The sequence below is a fragment of the Nanorana parkeri genome, unplaced genomic scaffold (genome assembly GCF_000935625.1).
Source record: "Nanorana parkeri isolate BGI_ZX_2015 unplaced genomic scaffold, ASM93562v1 scaffold205, whole genome shotgun sequence".
NCBI classification, from domain to species: domain Eukaryota; kingdom Metazoa; phylum Chordata; class Amphibia; order Anura; family Dicroglossidae; genus Nanorana; species Nanorana parkeri.
The window spans coordinates 692,954-719,468 of NW_017306473.1; the positions used below are offsets into that span (position 1 = coordinate 692,954).

The 26,515-nt window shown below is 40.1% G+C and overlaps 1 protein-coding gene across 1 annotated transcript in view; it reads left to right on the plus strand.

Annotated features, from left to right (window-relative positions):
• The window catches only part of DOCK10 (dedicator of cytokinesis 10), a 203,496-nt gene that overhangs the window by 65,593 nt on the left and 111,388 nt on the right, over positions 1 to 26,515 (plus strand). Inside the window, exon 3 of the mRNA XM_018555626.1 lies at positions 17,274 to 17,363. Within this exon, the coding sequence (XP_018411128.1) occupies positions 17,274 to 17,363 (90 nt within the window). The remainder of the gene's footprint in view (positions 1 to 17,273; positions 17,364 to 26,515) is intronic.

Below are 26,515 nucleotides of genomic sequence, written 5' to 3' on the forward strand. Positions count from 1 at the left end.
AGTATTAAAGCTGAACTCCATATACCTAAACACACACCTAAAAATTTTTTTTTGGAACTAAACTATCTGCCAAATGATGTGTAATTCTTTTCTACTTTAATGATTCTATTATCTATTATCTTTTACTTCTGCGCAGTTAGGAGGTTGACACCACTTTCTCTATTAAAGTTAACTAATACAGCAGTGTCACCTTCCTGTTCACATCCTGCTGACTAGACAATGAAGAAAGAGCAACTCTGCTCAGTCTGCTCTCTGCATGCTCCCTGTCAGTATGTGTGAAATACAGTATACATCTTTTCTGGCACATGGAAATTTGCAGACTTTACATATTTCTGTGGAGGAAAGCTGCAGTTATGTTTGTGGAAGTTGTCTTCTGATGATTAGCTTTTGAAAAGAAACATTTCCTAAGAATGGCCTTTACATCATTTATAATGAATGCTCACTAAAAGGTATCATCAACTACAATTAACTTTCTTTCTCCAGGAAAACATGACAATCAGTACTCGCCAGAAACATCTCTTAGCAACATACTATAAAAGCTCTTCTCTTGTGATTTGTTTTCTCCTTGGTAGAGTAATAAGTCTCTTACAGATGCTTCCCTTTGATTTTGGCGGGCTGTTGGATTTAGAATGAGGAAGTAAGCAGCTTGATCACTATCAAAGCATTCTTGTCTACAGACCAAAGTTTGCCTGTTAGTGCTGAGTTAAATTTTTTAGGGCTTCCACTTGTATCATTTATGTGCATGCAGAAGAGAAAGCATTAGAGAATACTGGATAAAGTCCAGATTTAAAAAGGGCTGCAGATTACACATATTACAGTAATCCAGGCAACCATCAGTGTATCGAAAAGTTAGAAATCCACTGATGTCACAGCCATTTGCTTATCCTGGAGCCCCCCTACCTTCCCATGTAAAACATTAATTGAAAGATTTAAATCATAAAACAATAGAAGAAAAATTTGGAAAATTATTTAACTTTCACATTCGGCTTTTGGAGCCTTCATGTCCTCCTGTTGCTGATGTCACTGGGCCTTCTTTCAGGATGCTGAAAAAAAGCTGAGGTTTCCAACCTGCAAGAATGTGCTCCTGCACATTGCTGGAGCATCTTCGCATGAGATACGGATTCCTAGGCCCATTGACATCAGCAACAGGAAGCAGGAGGCATCCAGAAATAAGTAAGGTATTTAAGGATTTATCTATTTTTTCTTCTGGTGTGACATTAGTGTTTTCAGTTAATGTTTGTATAAATCTAAAAAATCCATACATGTGTTTTTTATGGGGTTTTTTTGTTTTGAACGTTGGACCTGTTCTGGTAACAGCCGCATGTAATTCCTGTACAGCAGCAGCCACACTGGGAGAGGGAGGGTTCGTTCCCTGTGTCAGTCAAAACTCCATGGTTTCTGTCCGGTGCTTCCAGTCAACAATTTGCATACAGGACTAAAGACCAGAGTGACGACTTCATCAGTGTGCTTATTTTCATTCATTGTCCAATCAGCAGGCTGGAAACCAAGCTGTACAGCATAACATTAAAGTGAAGTCACTGACCTGGATATGAGATCATATGGCAGAAGGTCATGATAGGCTGAACGTAATAGCAACTCTGGCATATACAACAGTTCATATATAAGTATTTCAGTGTATTTAGCAGTTTGTCCAGATTTCTGTTTTAGTTTCATATATTGGACTGTTGTACATTATTGGCCAGGTTTCAAGGCTTTCTAGCTGGTAGTATTTTACTATTGGAAGACTGGAAAGGACACTTTGCATAGGAAAACTTTTTATCCTACCAATGTTAGTTTAGGCTAGGCACCAATTATTGTGGTTACAAAGACTAATTCCTAATAAAACATATATTTGTATTTAAAATACATGTAATAACATTATCAATGCAACTGTTTCAGGATTTTGGAGCATTAGAGGGCAAAGACAGACATTCCTTCTACAGAACTTGTTGCAGAGGCCTACTTAGGGTGTGTGCAGGCTGGCAGCTGGATTTGTTTTCCATTGCTCCCATCTGCATATGCTTTAGAGCTATGTTTGAGTAAGCTTTCTAAACATTACTCACAGGTCCTTTAACAGATGCAAAAGGGGCACAAATGAACTTTTCTGACTGTACCGATTAAGCAATATGAATACTCAAAGAGATAAAGTACAAACTGAAAAAAAAAGTGTTTTCAGTAGCACAGTAGGACTGATTATTAACTGTAACAAAACATAACTAAACTAATGATAAACAAAATTGAAAAACCACTTGGTTAAAAGAGAACTGTGAAAACCAGCCTGCTCCACTTGCACACCTGGCTGCAATTAGGAGTGATTGAATAGACTTTTAAGAATTCCAGTCAGTGCCCGATCAAAGGTATGTGTTCCCTGAGTATCTGCTTCTCTTTGCTTTGGATTGATATGTTTTCTGTCTGCCCCGACCTTCTGTCTGGTTTTGCAAAATGTTTGCCTGATACCTGCCCTCACCTTGAGCCTTTCCAACTATGATTTTGCTTCACAGTTTTTTACCACATCTGGCTCCACCTCAAGTCGGCTGTCATCCTTTGGTGTTACAAAGGGTCTACCTAACTGCAATTTAAGGGAAACACCAATTCTTTCAATGTAAAAACGGGGAATTCATGAAAACTGGAGCAGACAGAATCTGGAGCAGTTGCCCGTAGTAACTAATCAGCTTCTTTTTCCAGTGTTCTTTAACTCTTGGCGCTAATGGCTGCCAACTGAACGACCCACTTGCTGTTGCATAATCAATGTTTTCAACATTTTTTTATCGTTATCACAGTTTTTCACACAGACTTGAGGGGCTGCTCATCCAAGGCTCTGGGGCTTCCACCAGGAACATAGTAAACAAAAGGGAACAGAACGCCACCTCTGTGTGTAAAATCGTTTAATCAAAATAAATAAAACAAGGGATATATGTACTCACAAGCAAACGTTTTTATCACACTTTAACAACAATCAAGAGGCCACACTGTCTGTCAACCAAACATGGTATTGCCCCGACTATGTACCACGGTTGCCTCTGGTCACATCACTGTCCACCGGCCGCAGTCAACCAAGATTGACGCATTTCAGGGGCAAGCCCCCTTCATCAGGATCAAAGATGACGCGTCAATCTTGGCTGAATGCGGCCAGTGATGTGACTGGAGGCAACCGTGGTACAACCGTGGCCTCTTGTTTGTTGTTAAAACGTGATGAAAACAGTTGCTTGTGAATACATATATCCCTTGTTTTATTTATTTTAATGATTTTACACACAAAGCTTTGGAAATTAAACAGAGAAGCTGATTGATTGCCATGGGCAACTGCTCCAGATTCTTTCTGCTCCAGTTTTGATAAATTGCCCCCTTAATGTTTTGGGTCCACATGACTCTACAACTCCCGGCAATGCAGAGAAAAACTAACCTACAGCATGGAAATACTAGTGATGTGGTTTGTGGCCATTGGGTGAAACCTCAGCACACAGTAGTGGACACATGCATCTGGTACACCCAGAAGTACGGGATGAGGAAGATCTGATTGTGGCTCTGCAAGAGCGAAGATTGGAGTCAAAGGTGATGGGACTGGGAAGTATTAGTAACTAGAGCTGCAGCTAACGATTATTTTCAAAATCGATTAGTTAGCCGATTATTGAGTTCGATTAATCGGTTAATCGGATAAACTATAAAATAAAGTTTAAAAAATGGCTCCAGTGATAGGACTACTAGTTTGTATTGAGGTTGTAGTCCATCACAGGAGCAAGCTTGGACCGGGGGAAGTAAAAAAGAAAAAAAGATAGTGTGGTGTGCAATATAGTGAAATGGAAAGTGTAAAATTATACAGCAATGAATGCAGAATGGCACCGGCTATAGAGGACTACAAAACCCAGCAAAAGCACATTATACAGCACAATGCAGAATACCGCCAGCTATAGAGGAATACAACAAATCCCAGCAATAGTACATAATAGCTGGCGGCATTCTGCATTGCGCTGTATAATGTACTATTGCTGGGTTTTGTAGTCCTCTATAGCTGGTGGTATTTAGCATTGTACCACTTTATAATGTATTATTGCTGGGATTTGTTGTACTCTTCTATAGCTGGTGGTATTCTGCATTGCGCTGTATAATGTATTATTGCTGGGACTTGTAGTCCTCTATACAGCGCAATGCAGAATATCACCAGCTATAGAGGAGTACAACAAAATCCCAGCAATACATTATACATACATTATACACTGTATTGCTGGGATTTGTATTCCTATGTATAATATACAGCACAATGTACCATCAGCTATAGAGAAATACAAATCCCAGCAATACATTATAGAGCACCATGTGTGGGAAAGTGCAGGCTTAACTGAGCAGTCTTCCAGCAACGTGCTTCTGAGATCGGACCTGTCTATCAGCAGCTGTCATCCCCCCACACCTGCTCCTCCTTACTACATCTCCTCGCATCCCTGTGCCGATCGTTGATGTGGATGGGCAGGAAATGTGAGGCGGGGAGGAGGTTGCGGCGTGTGGAGCGCGGATGCGAGCGGGTCTGGCAGCGGCGAGCATGAGGTGGGGAGGAGGTGCAGCGCAACGCGTGTGGAGCTGTGAACAGGGCCAACTGATCGGAAGCCGATTAATCGATTATTGAAAAAGTTGACAACTTTTTCAATAATCGATTATAATCGATTATGTCGATTAGCTGTTGCAGCCCTATTAGTAACCTTTTTACTGTCTTTTTTTGGTGTTATTTTCTGTTTGTTTTCTTTAGGGGCAGAGTTGCTTTAAGACTACTGTAAATGTTTCTATGCATATATAGCACATGTATGATCCTAAAGCACCAAAAGTAAAACGCCCAATCACAATTATGCTAAAATTTACATAACTCCTTTAAAAAATAACTTCTGGTTGCTTTATTTGCCATAGAAGCTCATTTACAGGTTAGCATCTGTTTTCTTCTATTTTTGCCACAAAGCTAATTAAGAAATAGATTTATGTCATTGCTGCTTCCATCACATTAATTCATGTGTCCAGCATGTTTGTTCCATGCATTTTTCAAAACTTCTGATGTTTGGATAACATCACAGAGTCAGCAGGCATATATCTACATGACCTTATCTAAGATATCTTAAGTTGCCTTGAGAAAAGTGAGCTGTGACTCGCCAAAACGTTGGTGTAATAATAGCCCTATCTTTTTTATGCATCTATTCATGTGGAAGGTGTTAGAGTGCCTACACATTTCTCATTGTAGCTAAGTTACTACTGGACTGATAAATTAGTGAGCGCTTTATCTAATAAAGACAGTAACAACAGTTCATATGTATGTTGAGGCTTACTGTGGAGTGTTCATGTATACTGTAATTGTATAAGTGGCTGGTGGAGATTGCCACTTGTTGTCCTGAGGCCATAAGGCAGTCACTCATTAAAGTCTATGTACATTTTTGTTTTGTTTTGGATAGAGTAGAGAATAGTTGAGACCTATATCTACGTCCCTTTGGAGAGATTACCATTTACTTCCTGTCCTAGATATGCAGCGGAAAGTGTGACAATATCGCTTCAAAGAGAGGCAAATCCACTGATAGACAGTTGTTACCAGAACAGGTTTACTCATTGGAAGATTTCCCTGTACCTCTCATTCCTGCAACAACCTAAACATTCTAGAATTTCTATCTCTTTCTGTACCAGAACCAGTGATCACTTGGACCAATTATGAGGATGAATCTCCCAAATGGGGACATAGAAAACAGTTGACACAATTCTATACAAAACTAAAAAATTAAGTTTTGGCTTTACATACGTTTTAGGGTAGTGTTTATTGTTGGGTCTGTTAGTGGAAGAACCTGTATTTGAATAGGTCAATAGAAATCGATAACTGTAACACATTAGAGCCTTGAAAACAGATTTGGGGAATTGATCAAAACTGGGGCAGACAGAATCTGGAGCAATTGCCCATGGCACCCAATCAGCTTTTCTCTAAGGTGGGTTCAGTTAAGGTTAGAAAATGAAACGGAGAAGATGATTGGTTGTCATGCTCAGCTGCTCCAGATTTTCTCTGCTCCAGTTTTGATAAATCCCCCTCATTGTGTTTTGTTGTCTATCAGCCAACAAGGGGACTTTGTGTTGTGCATTTCCATATTTCATCTTGGAGGTCATTACACGGTACCGTGGAACCAGATATAATACACGTAATGGAACATGCAACACTGGGGCATATTTACTGCAAGTTAGCTATACACATTGTGCACTGATTACATGGTTAATGGAGATTACTTACTAATACCGTGTTTCCCCGTCAATAAGACCTACCTCAAAAGTAAGACCTAGCACTATTTTTCAAGATTCCTGTAATATAAGACATACTGGGGCAAAAAAATATAAGACAGTGTCTTATTTTCGGGGGAAACATGGTAGGTAAACTGAGGGGAACATGCTAGACGCTTGTCTGTACACATCCAAATGCAAATCCAGACTAAAATCCAGCTAAGATTGAGGTGCATTTTATTTAAAAAGAGTTATAATGTTGGTCAGGTTATGATGTTGTCTGTGATTGCTTTCACTCGTTCTTTATCCATGTGTCACCATGACAACAAACAAGGGGAATGGAAGTGACCAGGGCAACAAAGTAGACAGCAAGAAAAACTTTCCCCACTTTACTAAAGAAAGTGTTTTGTTGCTGCCTACAGTATGTCCTCTCTCTCTAGGATCTCTCATCGGTTTCTTTCACTGGGACAGGAAATGCAGGAAATGAGGTGAAAGCTTTTCAGAGATGACACAGACACCAATAAGAGTCATTGTTTTGGATAACATAGAGAATAACCATTCTCTATAATATCCAAAACCAAAAAAGATTTTGCTTCAGATTCCGATATAGGTTTTTATAGGTAGGGTGTGTCACTTTGCTTTAGCTTTTTGGTTGGGGTTTTTATGTGTTGTAAACATCAGCACTGAACACATATTGGAGTTCTCTTGTAATTTTGGTGGCTAGTCCATCCACAACATTTGAAGCCTAACATGGCTAGACCATTGATTATTTGTATCTGCTGGTATTTTAGCAAGGTTGGAAACTAATACTGATTTTCAGCATGTATCTTTTTGTGAAGCTACAGTGAAAATTGAAAATACCAGTTTTAGGCAATTTCATGCAGCCTGTGGTATATATGCTGTCACATGTAAAAAGGGAATGAAAATGTATGGCAGGGGAGATATGTGAGACAGTTCTTACATAGTAATAAATGCATACTGCAGTGCTGGAACTACTGCCGTAGCAGCCCACGTGGCCACTAAGGAGCCCGGTGCAGAGGGGGAACCGGTCAGGACCAGAAGGGGTGATGGTCACCATTTTTAACCTGCCAGCTTTACTGCTTGACTCATAGTTTAAATGCTTCTGAGACCATCCACCTATGCTTCTGCCAGAATCCCTCTCTCACCTGTTGCTGTGTGTCAACCTCAGAGGAGTGATCTTCTCCCAATGGCTGCCCTAACATTCCAGCACTGACACTGCACAAAGAGAGCCTGCAGGTGTTGCGGGAGAGGATTGAAGAGCACAGACAGAAATAACCATGTCACTTTATATTGCATGTATATATTTACTACTTCTGTCCTTTCTTGCTACCTGCTGTGACCATCATTCTGGAATTATGACTACCATAACCTGTGACCACTCCGCAGCCATTCAATCAACCATAGCAGTTCACATTGCTTGGTAGAGAAGTGATGATACTCCGGATTCTGAAACCTTTTATTTCAGTTGCCCTTTTTCATCCATATTTGTTTACTATAAGATGTCTATATTGCTATAAAGAAACCAATACAATTCAAACGGTTTATCCTCTCACTGCTGTTTATCAGTCAGATTAAAATATGATTGGTTACATAATGGACAGTTCTTATTAAAGTACATCTCCAGCCAAAACTTTTTATTTAGTTTTTGATAGCAGTAAAAGTATTGAAATCTCTGCAAGTTTTGTAGCCCCATGTAGGAGTGTTTTCAGCAGCACATGGAGTGAGGGGAAATCGCTAACTGGGATACAGAGAGCAATAAATATGTTTTTTGTTAGTTTGGGGAAAAGATAGTACCCTTTAGTTTTTTCCTGCTCTCCACATTTTTCCTTCGTATCCTGGTCACAAAGCTGTCACCAGGTTAGGAATTGAGGGGAAGTCCCCTCGACAAAACCTGAGTCAGCAAAAAAAAATCCTGACAGTAGCTATAACCCTTCTATTTTCAAAATGAAAAAAAAAATGGCTGGAGTCACTTTTTAAGAACATTTTGCTAAATATGGCCAAGTGCGTTTGCTTGCAGTACCCCTACAGTCCTATTTTTTTTTTTATAATTGACAATTTTGTATTAAAGTTGCATAGTTGAAATACAAAAATACAAAACTTATGACATCTAATGTGGCATCAAGATTAATTAACATTTCACCAAATAGCCTATTAGGTTCCGCATTGTATAGAGGGCTGTTTCCATGTTAAGTACAAATTGGGGTATTCCCCTGTTACATCATAACATCCCTATGCTATTAGGCCATGCCTTTACTGAATGTACTGTGCTTCGTTCATTCCAGCTTTTCTCTATTTACGGAGCTCTAAGGCTGGCGGATACCCTTTCATCTTGAAGCGTATTAACTTTATTTAACACATATATAACTTAGTAAGAATAAAGAAATGAAAGAAGAAAATAAAGTGTACAGTCCTATTTTTTGGACAGCATCAAGTTGCTGTTGACACTGACTCTGTACCCCCTGTGACATTTCCAATCAACCAGTCAATCATTCAGTCAGAAGCACAGGAGGAAACTTTAGAATCCTTGCTATTCACAGATCCTTGCTATTCACAGAGGCTATGCGGTAATGATCATTTATTTATCTATCTTAGAAATAGAGATTTATTGCCCTCGAAGCTTCTGGTCATCCTGCTTTTGATCAGCCAGCACTAAAATTAACCCTGTATGCCTAACATAGCCTTTGCCAGTCTGTAAAAACCCAGATTGTCTCCTCAACTAAAAGCTGACAAGATAGTTTTTTTTCTTGTTCTGCATAAAATATTGTGTTGGTCATTATTATTGCTACTATAAGTCTTGCTTTTTGTTATTTAACTTACTACTAAAATAAAAAAAAATACTGAAACCACTGTTTCACTATTTTCTTGCTACGGTGGTTGTGGGGTAGGGATGATGTAGGATTTACACTGAGACCCTGAGATTTGAGATGCTGGAAAAGACTGGTGAGCTACTGAGTAGTAAGTGGGAACATGAAGATTAAAACTGAATTACATGCAATGGTGCCCTACTATTTCCTGACAACATCTAGCCACAGCTCTTGTCCTAACTAGTGTACTAACTATGCCGACTCTCCTACTACCTGTATTTAGACATACCCTATGTTAAGATCAATGACAGTAGAGAGGTCGCTGGAGTAGCCCATCAAAAAATTTGCTATGAGGCCCCAATATCGGTAGTTACACTCCTGTAGTTCAATGTAGTTTAATATAGCATACTTCCGTTAGCTTTTAAGTTTAGTGGTTAATAAATATAAGCCTAAAGTTTATCAGATATGCTGTGTATATGAGTCACATCTCCGTTAACGTTTATACCTTGGTGTCTTGAGTTTGCAGACTTGTTCCCACTATAAGCAGCCACATCTTCTTTTCCTGTGATATATTCAGACTTCTACTGACTAATATGACTGTTTCCGGAGGAGTGATATTGCCCAAGGCAAAAAAACCTAGGAAGCCCTAGCTATAGTTTGTGGTCAGGGTGCAGTATGAAGATGTCTACTATACACACAAACCTGCTAAAGACTCACTGGATATATTTTTTTTTTGCATTTTGTATCTTTGGTTATTAAAATACTGGGGAATTTTATTTGATCAGATTCAAAATGCAACTTTAGTTCCATCACAGATTACATTTTCAGTGATAAATGCAGGATAACCGAGTATATAATATAACTATTTTTTTTGTGTTTGCATTTAGTTGTGGTTTAATTATCCTGAACATAATTTCGCAACATGGACTTTCTGTATGCTGTATATTCTCTATGCTGTATATTGTTGACTGTGTATTCACAATGGTCACTAAATAGTCATGTTAATAGTTAAAAATGACCATATTGTTTTAGGTTTCAGTTATATTTAATAAATTTTTTGAGTGCTAGCACGTTTTCATGGCTAATGGATTTCCATCAGTGACCTATTTATAACTTTACAAGTTAGTATGAACGCGTTTCACAGTATACAGCAACAGTATAATTCAGTAAGTTGCATTACAAAACTATATCAGTCTACAATTTTCAGTCAATAATACTAATAATAAAACTAAGGGATCTTTGGAGTATTATGTCATCATTCTGCTGTAGGCAGTAGAAATCATGTGCTCAGTCACCTCTTCCCCAGTGAACACTCACTAAGGCTGTTGTGACATTGTAACTTTTGTGCAAGCTAAGAGGCAGCAGCAGAAGGGCTGATCTGTGTGAAACAGAATTTGTGTACACAGCCAAGGACATATAGACTATAACACAAGCAGCAGACTTTACCTTATTGTGACATTCCTTGGCCAACATCTTAGAACAGGTAGTCGATTGTCACCCTGAAGGATGCTTGAACAAAGATGGTGCTGACCTTCTTCGGAGAAGGAAAGATCCAATCATAGTCAGGAGTAGTGCTTTTATCTATTGGAGAGATAAAAAGAGGTGGATTTCCAGATAATGCTCTCTGCTTGTTTTGGAAAGTGGGAAAGAACTAGAACCTCTATCAATAATTTTCTTGCTAACTGTGGCACTATTTAACTGGATATGCAGGGCTAGTAGTTCAATTAGTGTATAATCGTGTTGACATTAAGATGAATCCACCTTTTCTACCACACCAAGTGTACAAGGTCACTATAATGAGATAGGTGGTGGCCTCAATTGAGTGTACAAAAAAGTTGACTCAACTAATCATAAATGAGGTAAATAACCCATTGGACCTAGTTGTCTATAGTGCAGCCGCTTCTAATTTAATTTAACACATTTAAAACACCCATTCAGCGCAGATTTAAAACTATTATAACTGTGGCACTGTTGAAGGTGATCAGTGGTAGGTAAGCTTACTTCCCAATCGTCCTGATTACTGCAGGACTATCTCTGGATTTTAACCAAATTCTAAAAAGCCTAATTCCACTGTGCTAATAAAACCTATAATAAATACACAAGACCCAATGCATAAAATGTGTAACCAAACAAAAAAACAATAATAAAAAAGGCCATAAAGTGTGCTCATTTAGATACGGCAAATTAGCATATAAAAGTGCTTCCCTGAAGTCCAATTATAAACAGTCCAAAGTGCTTCTTATAACTCCAAATGGACCACCACAAATGTGTTCTTATAAGAGATATTCCATAATCTGTTAGAAAAGAAACTCTGGGCTTCTCTATGTACTGCCCTCAGTCACCAGATTTGATGGACCAGTAAATATTGGTCAGATAGCGCTTATAACAGGTTCCCAATTTCAGCCTTTCCCCATAAATCTCTCCTCTCCTCCAATTGGTATTTCAATTGTTATATACTCCTGTGATGAACTACAATCTCAATACAAATTAGTAAACTCATTGTGAAATTGTAGTCCATCACAGGAATGAGCTTGGAGCAGTGGCTACTTTACAACACACACACGGATCATGGGGGACAAAAGTAGCCACCCTCCAGAAGGAAGGACAGTGTCAGCACCAATTCAGAGATGATTTGAGGATCTACAGCTGTGTGAAACACAAATAAGATACTTTTTTTCAAAATAGGTAAGGTACTTGAATGCATTTTTAAGATTTTATTAGTTTTATAGTTTAGTGTCACTTTTGTTAGAGTGGTGACACAAAGAAGTGCACGTTCTCAGGGCTGAGTGAAATTGTGTCAGTGCATTGAGGAAGTACATCCTAAGGGTATCTTCAATAAGTAAGTTTACAAACTTCTAGATCGATATGATTATTAAGAGTGGGATGGAACGTATAGAAATTCAATCTAGAAATACATATTTATTCTTAGTATTTGACCATAGATACCCTTTAATTGTTGAATGCACCCATGTATAGCATGTTTTTGCTGCTGACTTGACAAAGAGTAGATCACTTGAAAAGAGAGTTCTACACAATGTTCTGAAGAGCATATACGTAAAAAAAAAGGAAATTTGCCTAAGTACTCATTTTTTTGCCCATTAACCAGTTTAAAATTAAGGAATAGAAGGCTCATGTCTAATCTCTACAAAGGAACCCACTGCCTTCATGATCTGACATTGAACCAGTCGGCCGCAGTTTGAAAACAGTGTAAGGTAGTTAATGAGGGAAGTATCGGGGTATCTGGGCTCTTGAGCAAAATGTAATATTGAGACCACCACTGTGAGTAATGTGTAATAGACACAGCTAATATCCAGAGGAAATTAAGAGTGATGTTGAGGATTGGAGAAAGACTAGGCTCCTGCTTGATGATATAATCAAGACCGCACTGATAGTATAATGGGTTTAAACTCATTATTTTTAAGCATCTGTTCTTGTTGCAATAATATATAAAAATCAATCCTTGTCCTTTACATTGGTATCATTGGAGCCAGAACATTTTGACCTTAGCATTAAAAAAAATTTAGAAAGTACAGTCAGAAAACTGAAGGAGTAAACTGACTTTACTATTGGGATGTGTTAAGTTTGAAAACACAGGACTGATTTAAGAAGGGCCAACTTTGAGAAGCTGCGCAACCTAGTGGGGGAAATAAAATGGGAAAACTTATTTCAAAACCTAAACACAGACCAGATGTGGGATTGTTTTAAAAACACAGTACATACTGCTACTTCAAAGTGTATACCTTTAGGGAGCAAAAATAAAAGATCAAAGACTAAACCAATATGGTTTAATAAAACTGTAAAACAACACGTCAAGGACAAGAGAGCGACATTTATAAAATATAAGACGGAAGGGACGGCATTGGCGTTCCTTAACTACAAAGAATGTAACAAAAAATGCAAACTAGAAATCCGGGCAGCTAAAACTGAGTGCGAAAAGCATATCGCCGCAGATAGTAAAAAGAACCCCAAAACATTTTACCAATATATTAACAGTAAAAAGGTGAGAAAGGAGCAGATAGGCCCAATAAAGGATGGAAGCGGGAAGCTAGTCACAAACGACAAGGAGAGGGCCGAGGCGCTGAACGCTTTTTTCTCCTCAGTATACACTCAGACGATTTCTTAAGGGACCGTAATATACAGGGGTACGGGTACTCCTAGAATGAGATCCTAATAGGTTGGACTTGATGGACTAATGTCTTTATTCAACCTCAAATACTATGTAACTATGTAACTATGTAAAAATAGTATTGGCCAGTTGTCAGTTTACTGTAGTTAGATCAGTGATGTGTGAAAATGTTTTGATTGTTGAGGTCCAGCAGGGCTGAAACATGTAAACAGGTGTTGCTTTTATGGCCCTTTTTTGGGGCCTTCTTGCTGTATGGGGCAACACACCCCATGTGAATGAGGCTTAAGTGAGCTATTTTGTCCATCTTGTCCTAAGCTATACACAGGTCTTCCAAACAGTGCAGCACTTTCTGGCAGTAGAGGGGAGCTGATCTTTCCCTGCTGCAGTTTCCCTTTCACTTACAGGACTCTTCCTTCAACCTGTAATTGGACAGGAAAATGAGAAGAACCACACTGATGAGCTCATCTCTTTCACACTCTGTTCTTTCATTGTATGAGCATGCTCCTTGTATCGCAGTACAACTGACTGACTCTTTTTGCTGCTCCTTCCTCCCTTAATCTGAGCTCTCCTGTACAATAGACTGCAAGAGGTTTGATACCAAGCCAAATCCAGGTACACTGCTTGCATTGACTCGGGTTGGCTCTGACTCTGTACCATGGAGGATTCAACGTTGCCTGCTCTCACTTGGGACTGCAGTTAAGAAATAGAGCTTGGTAACCAACCAAGCTTGGTAATGATAATGATAATGAAGACGTATTAGCACATAATGCGATATTCATACTTTCCATCCTAGTGATTCTGCTCATACTGTTGACTGACAGAATTGTATGAAGCAAGAGAGCCCAGATTGGCTGATACTGTTGAAACTCCCTATCCACGTCTGAGTGGTGCTGTATAGCTATGCTTATGTTCCCTATTGAAAAACAATATACTTTTTGCTTGAACTCTGTGCTTAAAGGAGAACTATGCGATGAGTGATTTCCACTCACCTCATAGTTCTAGCCGACCTGTGACAATGAGACTGTCACAGGTTGGCTCAGTAGATTGGGAGGTGAGCGAACACATACCAGGTTCGCTCACCTCTCGATCCTGTCACGGCTTTCTGCCATGACAGGGGGAGGGCTGGATTCCCCTCTCCCCGCTCCGATCTGCCAGCACTGACTGGTGGAACGGACTGGGGAGGGGACGGGTACAGCTGGCTCTGCCTCTAGATAGGCAGAGCCAGCTGTCACTCACGCAGCTTGGCGGATCCCGTCATCTACGTCGGGATCCGCTCCGGATGCGGCGTCTCATTATACCGCGAGCGGTAGCTCGCGGTATACTGAGCTTAGGGTAACGGGAGGACGCTAGTTTGTGTCCTCCCGTTACCCTAAGGAGAACTATAGGGAAAAACACTGACCCCATAGTTCTCCTTTAAGGGCTCTTAAGAAAATATTGTACAAACAGTGTCAGTACCAATTCAGAGATGATTTGAAGATCTACAGCTGAGTGAGACACAAATAAGATAAATTTTTGTTAATTGGGTACTTGAATGTATTTTTAAGATTTAACTCCTGAGTTTAGTGTCACTTTAACATAACCCACTCTGTAGGTACAATATACTGTAGTCTTTTATAGCCACAAGGTATTTTGTACCTTATGGAATCCTTCATGGTGGAGGGTCTTGATTTATTAACAGTACATATCTATTTCCAGACAATGCTTATAAGAAATCTTTTGATACTAACAGTATATTAATGTTTAACATTTTGTATAAATAAACTTCTTGTTGAATCTATTATGAAGATATTGAGAATGTGATTTGCTGCAAATTACATTTAACTTGCTAATGTGTGCCTGTTCTTTCCCAAACTGTTTTATCATATGTGAATAGTTATAAGAAGAGGTGACGTGTAAGTGAGTAAAATCTTTGGGGATTCCCATAACAAATCACACCTGCAGAAACTGTAACTCACACCACCAGAGTCAGCTTTCACATGTGACCTAGCTAGATTATACTGTATTTAGGGCAATATCAGATGGGTACTTTGAGCTCTAGGTTTTGGAAGTTTGCTGTTTTCACATTTCAATAGTTTTTACTGTTGGGTTGTGTGGTTCTATCACATAGCTGTGTAGGAGTGTATTATACTGCCTAAATAGTACTACTGAGTTTCACATTTGTTTTAGTAGCTTAGACTTTGTCCACTTGCTACAAAATGAAAACTCTGAGTACTGCCTGCAGTTTTAGTATAAATGGGGGATCACCTTTTCCTTAAAGGAACCCTTTGTTTAGTGAAACCACTAGCAAGTATGAATCATCTTACAAACAAATTACTAGTGCATTATCAGTGAACAAAGCTAACACCCAGCCTTTTCCCAAAGATCCAGTTACTTGGTTGCTGCCATCTTGCCCCTCATACAGTATAGGGAAGATGAAGGTGTTAGCCACAGCCTACACACCATCCTCTAACCTATCCTGAAGGTTTTGTTTCCCTTTATCTTGCGGAGCCAGATATACGCACATTAGCTCCCTATTAGGTCCCTCACCGCCAACATGGATTAGTCATGCTTATCACTTTGAGCATTGGGGAACAAATTATTGCCACATATGGTAGTGGCAAATGGCAAATAATTTGTTTTAAGGTTCCATTATTTTTTTATGCAAATATTGACTTTGCTGGGAACTTCAAGCTCTAGACTGAGACTGTGTTCAATGAATTGCTCTATGCTCAATAATACCACACAGGAGGTGATGTAGAGGCATGTCAGAGTTCAAAAGTCTGTGCAAATTCAAGATTTGCATTCTAGATAACCCCAGTTTAAAGGGCACAAAATGGAGTTCTTACTGTCATCCTACTATAGCAGGAAAAAAAGCAGTGATGCCTAGAATTTAAAGGGAGAATATACAGGGTTATTCACAAAAGGGTGAAGAGTTTGGAGAAGGTAGGAGAAGTGAGCAATCTAGGACAACATAGCTGATTTGGAAAAAGTCTACAGTTCTGATCACTTTCCAGTTCAGCTATGTTGTCCTAGATTGTTCACTTCTCCTGCCTTCTCCAAACTCTTCACCCTTTTGTGAATAACCCTAATAGTCTTTATCACGGCACTCTGTATGATATTATGTATGAAGTAAAAATGTGTATTTGAATAGTTTGAAGTAATATATTTACATGAAAGCAGCCATGCAGGCTATGCTTCCTGTGCACCTCTTTTTTGTTGCATAGATCAGATCTGTCTCTGAGCAAATATTCTGTCTCTGCATTTGTTAATTAGGAAGGTTTACTAATTTCATGCAATACAGATTATTGCTAGAGGGAGAATGTACAAATCTATTTATCAATCAGTCAAAACAGTTCTTCCATTAAAATAATCTGAATCTATAATCGTATAACTATTTTTGCATCTTTTTATCACTCAGTCGGTCACAAAAAACATTTTTTTAAAAATAAAAATGTAATTAGTATATAATCTGCTTATAATTTGGCAGTCTGATTTACTGACATCGGAGGATGCACCGATGCACCGATACTAGTATCGGTGCCGATACAGAGCACTTGGGCGAGATACCGGAACTTTCGGTATCAGAAAGCCAGGCGGCGAGTCATTACATGCTGCCCGGCTTCATGATTAGCCCAGAAGTTGGCTCCATGCTCCCTCGTCACCAGGCAGCATGGAGCCGGCTTCCTGGCCAATCAGGAAGCCAGGTGGCAAGTCATTACGCACCCCCCGGATCCCTGATTGCCCAGAAAGCTGGCTCCATGTTCCCATGTCACCTGGTGACAAGGAGCATGGAGATGGTTTCCCTGCTAATCAGGGAAGTATAACACAGCGCCCGGGCTTCCTTAATGGAACTTCCGGCATCTGTGTTTGGTATCGGAGAGTGGCAATGTGATTGAGTAACTCATATAATAATAGATCTATCTATCTATCTCTCTATCCATCTGTCTGGCTTACAGTATAATTAAGCAAACTCTCAGAAATGCTTTGTGTATATTATGTGACATTTAGCCCAAACCTTATTTGCTGTGGCCTGTTGCTGTTATAACATAACATACATGTTATAGAAATATAGTACATACATATTACAATAATTATAATGTGTTTTTTTTTTTCAGGTGGAGACTATACCACTGGGGACTCAAACAGTATATTCTACAGTACCTGAAGATGCTGAACAAAAAGCTAAGCACTTATTGGTCAAAGAGGTAAATAATATAGACTCTGGGGAAATAAGACTGTGATGAGTTTTTGTACATCAGTATGTATCTGTGTGAGTAAGAACAGGAGGAATAGTGAGTCTGTGAAATGGTTTTCCGGTTGGGGTAAAAGCTGAGTATATTAGCATTGGGTAACGTGTGTTGTTCATACCGTTTTAAAGATTAAACAGTCTATTAACTGGATTATTTTCAAGGAACTGCAGTGGCGTGTCCAGTCAACCAGCATGTGTTTTTAATTTCTGGTTCAAATGATCTTGTGTGCATCCCAGCACAACTTTTATTATAGAAAAAAATTATCAGGTGATACATTGTACACCAGCCTGTAGTTTTTTTTCATTAGAGATGAGAAGTCTGAGTTTACACATAAACAATTTGAATGTTAGCCAATATTGCTAAAATAACAACTGTTTATGGACAATTATTTGTCTATGGATACCCTGTACTGCCTTGCAAACTGACACTTTAACCTTTAATTTATGAAAACTGAATACTTTCACTCTCTTAGTCCCTGTACATCAGTCTACTGCACAGTCTGGCTACGCAGATTAAACCTCAATTTGTTTACCTGATGAGGTATTGTTGAGTATAGGCAAAGTGTTTTAGTGTATACATGTGTGGTCAAGTGTGGCTGGCTTCCGTATGGTCAATGTGGGCCCCTACATTTCATGTACAGATGGATGTGGTACAGTAGCTGGAACACAGATGCGCTGCATCATCTAGTCTTATTAGTAGTTTGGCTGCATTGGATGGCCGTAGGATAATGTTAGGACTGGTGTGAGCCTTGTAAAATACTGAAACACTATCTTGTAAGGAGGACTAACATGTTGCAGGGTAATGAAGTTCAGCAATGGATAGCAACTGGACACTACTGGGAAATTCATTGTGGCCATGTAGTTATAAAACTTTTTGTCTGCTGCATTTAAGAGGTGCACATGGGGTCTTAGTTAAATTTAAAGTGCAAGTGGCCTCTAAAGTGCAAAAGACCCCAAGTTAAGTCAATAAAATGAATGGCTATACACCCCACAGATTATGTGAGTCAGGGGGTGATACAGGCAAGTGTCCCAGTATAAGGAAATTATAGATGTCCCAGCTGATGTGAGTGAGAAATGTCATGCCAGATGTGAGCAAGAAAGCGTGATGTAAGCAAGATATGTTGTAAGCAAAATGTAAGCAAGATACGTTCTAGCAGATATGATCTAGAAATGCCACAGTAAAGGAGATTTAGGCCTCATTCACACTGCCGTGCGTACGTGCGTACTAGGGCTGCAACAACGAATCGACATAATCGATTATAATCGATTATTGAAAAAGTTGTCAACTTTTCCAATAATCGATTAATCGGCTTCCGATCAGCTGGCCCTGTTTACAGCTCCACACGCTGTGCGCTGCACCTTCTCCCCACCTCACGCTCGCCACTGCCAGACCCGCTCGCATCCACGCTCCACACGCCGCACCTCCTCCCCGCCTCACATTTCCTGCCCATCCACATCCATGATCGGCACAGGGACGCGGGGAGAAGTAGTAAGGAGGAGCAGGTGTGGGGGGATGACAGCTGCTGATAGACAGGTCCGATCGCAGAAGCACGTTGCTGGAAGACTGCTCAGGTAAGCCTACACCCCCCCCCCCACATGGTGCTCTATAAATGTATTGCTGGGATTTGTCGTCCTCTATAGCTGATGGTACATTCTGCTGTACTGTATATTATACAGAGCATGAACCTGTACCATCAGCTATAGAGGAATACAAATCCCAGCAATACATTGTACGCTGTATGTATAATGTATTGCTGGGATTTGTTGTACTCCTCTATAGCTGGTGATATTCTGCATTGCGCTGTATAGAGGACTACAAGTCCCAGCAATAATACATTATACAGCGCAATGCAGAATACCACCAACTATTATGTACTATTGCTGGGATTTGTTGTATTCCTCTATAGCCGTTGCCATTCTGCATGTATTGCTGTATAATTTTACACTTTCCATTTCACTATATTGCACACCACACTATCTTTTTTACTTCCACCGCTCCAAGCTTGCTCCTGTGATGGACTACAACCTCAATACAAACTAGTAGTCCTATCACTGGAGCCATTTTTTAAACTTTATTTTATAGTTTATCCGATTAACCGATTAATCGAACTTAATAATCGGCTAACTAATCGATTTTGAAAATAATCGTTAGCTGCAGCTCTAGTGCGTACGTGCGTATTGTACCATATGCAACATATGCAAATAAATGGCTCCATACACACAGCCACGTATGGAGCCGTATATATGCATAGCGTATATATGCGCAAAAACAGAATGGAACAGAGATGAGTCCCGGCAGCGTATTTCTGCGTGTTTACGCGCACATACGCCTCGAACATGCGTACAGCACATTAAAAATTCCATTGCGAGTGATGCATTCTGGGATTGCATATAGTGCACGTGCTTGCGTTGTGTGTGAATGATGCCGTAAGCAAGATATGTTCCAGCAGATATGAGCTAGAGATGCCGCAGTAGCTGTGACTTGGAGAGTCATATTAGCTATGGTCCAGAAAGCCAATCATTGACTAAGAATCCTTAATAAATATGAAAGTGTAAGGAAGCGTTAATAGTTTCTGCTTAATGCTGAATAAATAGACTCTAGAATTAAAGGTGGAGCTACAGGTCAAACAGTATAAATTGGCAACTATGATGCCTCTGGAGTTCGTAGTGCTCAGTTGACATTTTTTAGAAGGTGGACCTTTTTGAGGAAAGTAAATGAGATCCTGTCAAGCACCTGATGAGTGGGTGCTGATGAGTGTCCAGAATTTGGATACTTAGTGGAGAAATTGAGGAGCACTGGACTGCTTGTTGTCTTGTGGTTAGTAATAAGTGGCATGTGGAGATTTGTAAGCAGCTCTTTTAGCTCCAGGGACCCTTTATGGTGGTCCCTGTGGAATTGTGGAAAGAAATTAGAAGATAAAGGTGCCACTCCACTGGTAAAAGTCCAGAATAGGCTCTATTTGTGTTAATCAAGATGTGTCAACGTGTTTTGAGGGATACAGGTAGCTGTCTTCAATACATCTGAAATAATATTCCAATTTATTTAATAGAATGTTGGATGTCAGGAATGATATGGGTGTCAAAATAAATAGAACTATGAGTGGGTACTGCAACCTTCAAGGTCACCATATCCCACATTATAAACATAAAGAGAATTATTTTGTGTTGACACAAAAACTGGATTTTTAGGTACCTACAGATACACAATGCTGAATAAAAAACAATAATTTATTCAAAACATATTACAATTGGTGATGGACTCCTGTGTTCGGTTCGTATTCGAACACCCGAACGGCCGAAAAGTTTGAATACAAACTCGAACCTAATGCAAGCCAATGGGGGTCGAACTTTCTAAAATGATTGTCCCCTTTAAGAGGGCTTATATGCAAGTTATTGGCCATAAAAGGTGTATGGGGGTCCGGGTACTGCCCTGGGTGGACAGTAATCAATGGAAAAAAAAAAAAAACGTTTTTAAAGGAGCAGTGATTTTAACATGACTTAAAGGGCAAGAATACAAATGAAAAATGCCTTCAAATATCGTGCCTGGGGGGGCCCCCATTAACCTGCCTGTAAAGTGGCAGATCTGTAGGATGTATAGAACCAGCTGCAGCAAAACTGACATTTCTAAAAATGTGCAGTTCCCCCTCCCAAACAATACCAGACTCTTTAGGTCTGGTAGGAATGTTAGGAGGGACCATTTAAAAAAAAAAAGCGTAGGGTTCCTCCTAAAAGTCATACCAGACCCTTAAGGTCTGGTAGGAATATTTAGGAGGGACCCCAGGTAAAAAATGTGTTTGGGGTTCCCTCTCAAAGTCATACCAGGCCCTTATGGTCTGGTAGGAATTTTTAAGGAGGAACCCTACACCCAAAAATGGGGGGGGGGGAAACGTGGGGTCCCCCCCTAAAATTCCATACCAGACCCTTGATCCGAGCATAGGCCTGAAAGCAGGGCTGGAAAGGGGGGGGACGAGCGAGTCCCCTCCCTTCCACACCAGGCCACATGCCCTCGGCACTGGGAGGGTGTCCTCGTGCCGATGGGGACAAGGACCTCGTCCCCACAACCCTGACCCGATGGTTGTGGGGTTCTGTGGGCAAGGGGGCTTAATTAAGGGGGCACCCAGATGCCGCCCCCCTCCCTTGTACCCCTACCGATTCACCAAAGGGTTAAATCAAATAGTTATTAAAAAGTCCAGAGTTTTGATAAAATCCTTTAAATGAAAAAAAAACCAAAAGACATGTTTTTGACAAGTCTTTTATTTAAAAAAAATAAAAAATTGATCCACCGACGTAATCCATGGTCAATCACGGCGTACAGCATTGTCCATGACGATGACAAAATAAAACAATAACAAATAAATAGAAATAATTTTTTTTTTAAATGCCGGCCGCCGTTCCATTCGCTCCCCGCCTACTCCCGCCACATAATGGCATTTTGACAGATGCCAGCTCCGCCCAATTGTGTAGTTTGCCGGCATCTGATAGGCTAGGCATGATTAGGCAGAGTCATCATGACTTGGCCCAATCATGGCTCCAAATGAGTACTTCCCATAAAGTTCGGCGAACACTCGAACAGCCGATGTTCGATTCGAACTCGTGTTCGAATCGAACCGGCGGACCATCCCTAATTACAATCACTAAATGAATCGGTGGTTACCAGGCATGTCACGGCTTAGGTCCCTGGCTACCATATAGGTTAATCATGATGTAATCTGCTCTCCAATAGATGGCAATGCTGAGTGAAAGAGATGTCATAGCAGATGTTAGAGTTAGATGTCACAGAAGACCTGTTGCCTGTAACTAAGCTTCCAGCTGTCATTTCTCTAAAGAAAGTTATAAATTAAACTTTGATCTGTGGGCAACTGGACAGATGTTTTCCTTTTTTAACTAGAACCAATACCTTTGGTTTACTGTAGCTTTTAGATGTCATCCATGTGTTCCTGCTATTGTGCATCCATTTTGACCCAAAGCTGACTTTCAGGCAGGTATAAAAAGCCTTTATTTTATTCAGTTATGCATTTAAAAATTCATACAGCTGACTAAAGCACTTGGATCACTAATTACCATTTTCAGACTGATATTGTGTGGAGCAGTATGTATGCCAGTTAGGCACTTCTGCAATGCACATATGCTTTTCATCTCAGATTGGGAGCTGCTTGAGAGAAGGAGAGAGCAGAGAAATTATTTATTTAGTGTGCTGGTGCTGTCTTTCTGTCCATTTGTGTGCTAAGTGAATGCTGGACTAGTTTTTAATGCTTACGGTTTGCTCACACTTGGTAATCCATAGCATGCCCAAGTACGTATGACCCCCAGAGTCAGCCATGTTCTAGCCTGTTTGAAAGAGGTGGCCTCAAGCAGGGTTTAGTTGGCACAATAGGCATTAGTGTGATCACAAACCATGCTGAGCACAGAAGTTGAACGCCAGAGCCGATTAGATGCATGTGTGCCAACTCGGGTGGTAAGGGTACAGATGACATAAGCATGTCCAGGCCCAGCACAATGTATGTGTAGGCCAGCAGGGGAGTGAATGAGGGAGAGCAATAATGCTTGGGAACAGTGCAGCACAGTAGAGAGGTCTAACAGTGTACAGAGTGCCTTCTGCCAGTGACATCTCAATTATAAGATTGAGCAGAAATACTAATCTTTTGCAAGGTAATTTAGCACACATACTTTGATTTCAATTGTGTACTGTATCTAGCTTTTTGCTTGTTGTTTTATCTTTAAGTAACTTGCACACAGTACATTTAATTTTAAGTTTTCCAAAGTATTTAATTGTACAGTAGACTCCCAGCTATCCAGCACCCATAGGGACCGGTAGGTGCTGGATAGCTGTAGTTTTTGGTTCTGGTTCTTGTCAGCACACCCCTTCTTAGCACATGACCACTACAGCATACCTGACTGGCTCCTTATGTTAATTCTTCCACTCCCAATGTGAGTTCTGCTGCAGTGCATTGCAGTGGATTGCAAGAGGCTAATACCAAATTAAATGCATGCATTTTCTTTGGAGTATTTAAAAAATAAATGTAATAATGTATTAATTGATAAAGAACAGCAACAGTTTGGGTCTTTTATATCTGCCAGGAGTTTAGCCCATATAGTGAGTATTCAGAGCAGACTCCAGTAACCCTGACAGCCACTAAATATTCCTCATTTAGTGAACTGGCCACAAAAAAAGTAAAATCAGATTGACTTCTATGCGTTATTGCACTGTGGACATCATCATGGCTTTCATAACTCTCCCTGCTTTACTGAACATTCAATAAATAGGGCAGGACTAAATGTGGTAAGACTAGACTGAGAAAAGAGCTGTGGCTTGTTATTGTGGGCAAGCCATATAAATGTGTGTACATCAACAACATGAATATTGCCACACATTTATATTGGATAAAAGCAATCTGCCTAAAATGTCCTCAATTTCATTTAGCAGAAGATTACAAAATCAATGTTATTAAATTAAGCTGCATAGCCAGTGCAGACAAAGATCTGCTTCACCTGTTCTTGTGGAAAGATGCTTTTTAAAGCATTATCTAATGCTGTTTGACCATAACAATATCCATGCTGTTACTTGGAATTGCATTAATGGTTATCTTGTTCTCAGTGCTGATGCTGTCAGCCATGCTATGATTAGATTAGTGTTTCTGACATAGGAATGAGTGATATGGTCTGTAATAAAAATGTTAAAAAAAACTTTTGGAAACTGTAAGGTTTTCCATTGTCAGTATGCAAGTAGAAAAGCTACCTACATGCTCAGATTGGTACTATAAAGCCCAATTGAACTTCAATCAGTTAAGTACATCCCAGGTGCATTAAAAAAAGGTGTACAAAGTATTGCAGTTTGTTTTCTACAGGAAGCAGTTAGATTTTTAACACCTGTCCTCTGCCAGCACATTACATAGAAGAACCCTTGTGCTTTATAAGGACTCAGTTGTCCTTTTGCAAAGCTCATGCTCCCTGCTGATTGAAGATCTCGGACTCAGTAGAGTGTGTGTCGGACCTCTGCAGGAAGACCTCACAAAGAGCAAGGGTTTTTTTCTACAGCATGCCGGCAATTATAAGGCTTTTCTATTTAGGATGTGGCTGTCTTCTAAAGAATACAAACTGTAAGACTTAGCACCCATTGGGCCTGATCAACTATCAGTGGTGCAACATTAAAATAGCGCAGATTGCAACATTTATACTAGTTTGGCAAATAAACAATGATTCTAATGCATGTTAAGCGCTGTGCAAACTATTGGCGCTATACTGTATACATCCTGTATAATAATAATAATGTTCCTGTGGGATGCAACATGTGCATCAGAAATGGGAAAATCCCTATTTGCAACATGTCTCATGAATGTGAGTAGGTGCATTAGTGCCCCAAGCAGTAGGCCACCAAATAAACTTCTTATAAACTATGACCATTATAGATAATTTGTCGCAATTTTCAACTTTTTTGCAAGTTTTGCAGATCATTTTCCTGTTGGAGTGTCTCACTCTGGCCACTGGTAGTTTACCTGACCTAATTTGTTTTGATTCACCTGAAAAATGTTTTGATGATTGAAACTAAGTGGTCTATTCACAAAGCTGCCGAAGGATCTAGCCGTAGCTTCGGCCGATCCTTCGGCTAGCTTCGGCCCTAGGACCCGTTCGGTTCAGTAGAACCGAAGGGGTGCTGTACAGGCTATCCACTATAGCCCTACAGCTCCCGAACCTGGCCGAGCGGCTCAGTCCAGCCGAACGCATATGCATCGGCTCGGCTGAGCCGTGCTGAAAGCCGAAGCTGGCCGGGCGGCCGGCCATTTGCCGGCCGACAGCCTGCTTCTGACAGCTGGGCGGAGCCAGCCGTGATCTTACGTCTGAAAAACACACTGAAAGCCCATTTTAAACTAAAAAAAACGCCCCGGAACGCATCAAGAACGCAGCAAAAACGCAGCACAACCCACTGCACTGTGTGTGCAGAAACTCATGCAGATCTGGTCTGCATTTGGTGTGATCAAGCCCTGGAGACTCATCAAAGTTCTATTTGAATTTGGCGTTTGGTGGGCAGCTATGTGTATTTAGGAAAATGCTTTTTCTCAGGAGTTAAAAATATGGGGATACGCATTGATTGTTCTTGTAGATAGGCATTAATCAATAAACTTTGATTGAATTACTAACATCTTAATTTAGTCATTTTGAATTGGATATATGGATATTGATGCAATATTTTGATCTTGTGTGTAAACAGAGCATTTAAAAATAACTGGTGAGAGAATACAAGTTATTGAGCATATGGAAATTCCAATACGTCATGTTTCCAAAGCATTTTATAGACAGAGAGTAGTTTTGCTTCTTGTCACCATAACAAAATACATATACAATATATTTAAAGAATAAGGGATATAAAAATATTAGCAATAATCTCAGTGATTGCAGAGTCAGCCTCTTCAAACACTTGGTTGTCTAGAAAGGAAAAATCTTGAGAACTTAACCTCTTGCCATCCGCCCGTTAAGAAAAAAACGGACGGACGGCTGACTCCTATCTGCGGGTTGCCGTCGTGCAGGAAGGAAAGGGCAGGAAAGACCCGCTTGTTACTACAGCCGTTAACGGCTGTTTCACATACAACCTATCAGCGGCTCTATAGCCGCTGATCGGTTGTATGGCGTGAATTTTGGAGCCCCCCCCCGCGCGAAGTCAAAATGCTTTTAAGCTATTTTAAATGCTGATGAAATCACTTACAATGGATGTTGCTTCTTGATGTTTAAAAGTTTTAGTGTCATGCAGAATCAGTTGGTCTTCTGAGCACTTGCCATGATATCCTGTTTAAGTGTAGATCCTTTCCCTTCCTATGGAGCTACTCTTGTGTGTGCTAGTTAGCTGTGTGTGTCTCTACAAACTCATAGGCACAGCAAGGCAAGCCATTCTCCTGCTCCCCGCTTCTCTCTTCTCCTTCCTTTCTCCTCCCTGCTCCAAGCAAGTAAATGGATAGTTGCTGGAGACAGCACTCTCTTATACTTGGCAGGAAGTTTAGGAAAGCTAGGCTGACATGATGACTGTAAGTGTCTGGGCAAATGTATAGTTGTTTGATTGAGATTAATTATTGAAAAACGTTTAAGAGTTTAATACTTCTTTAAGATTTAGAGACCATG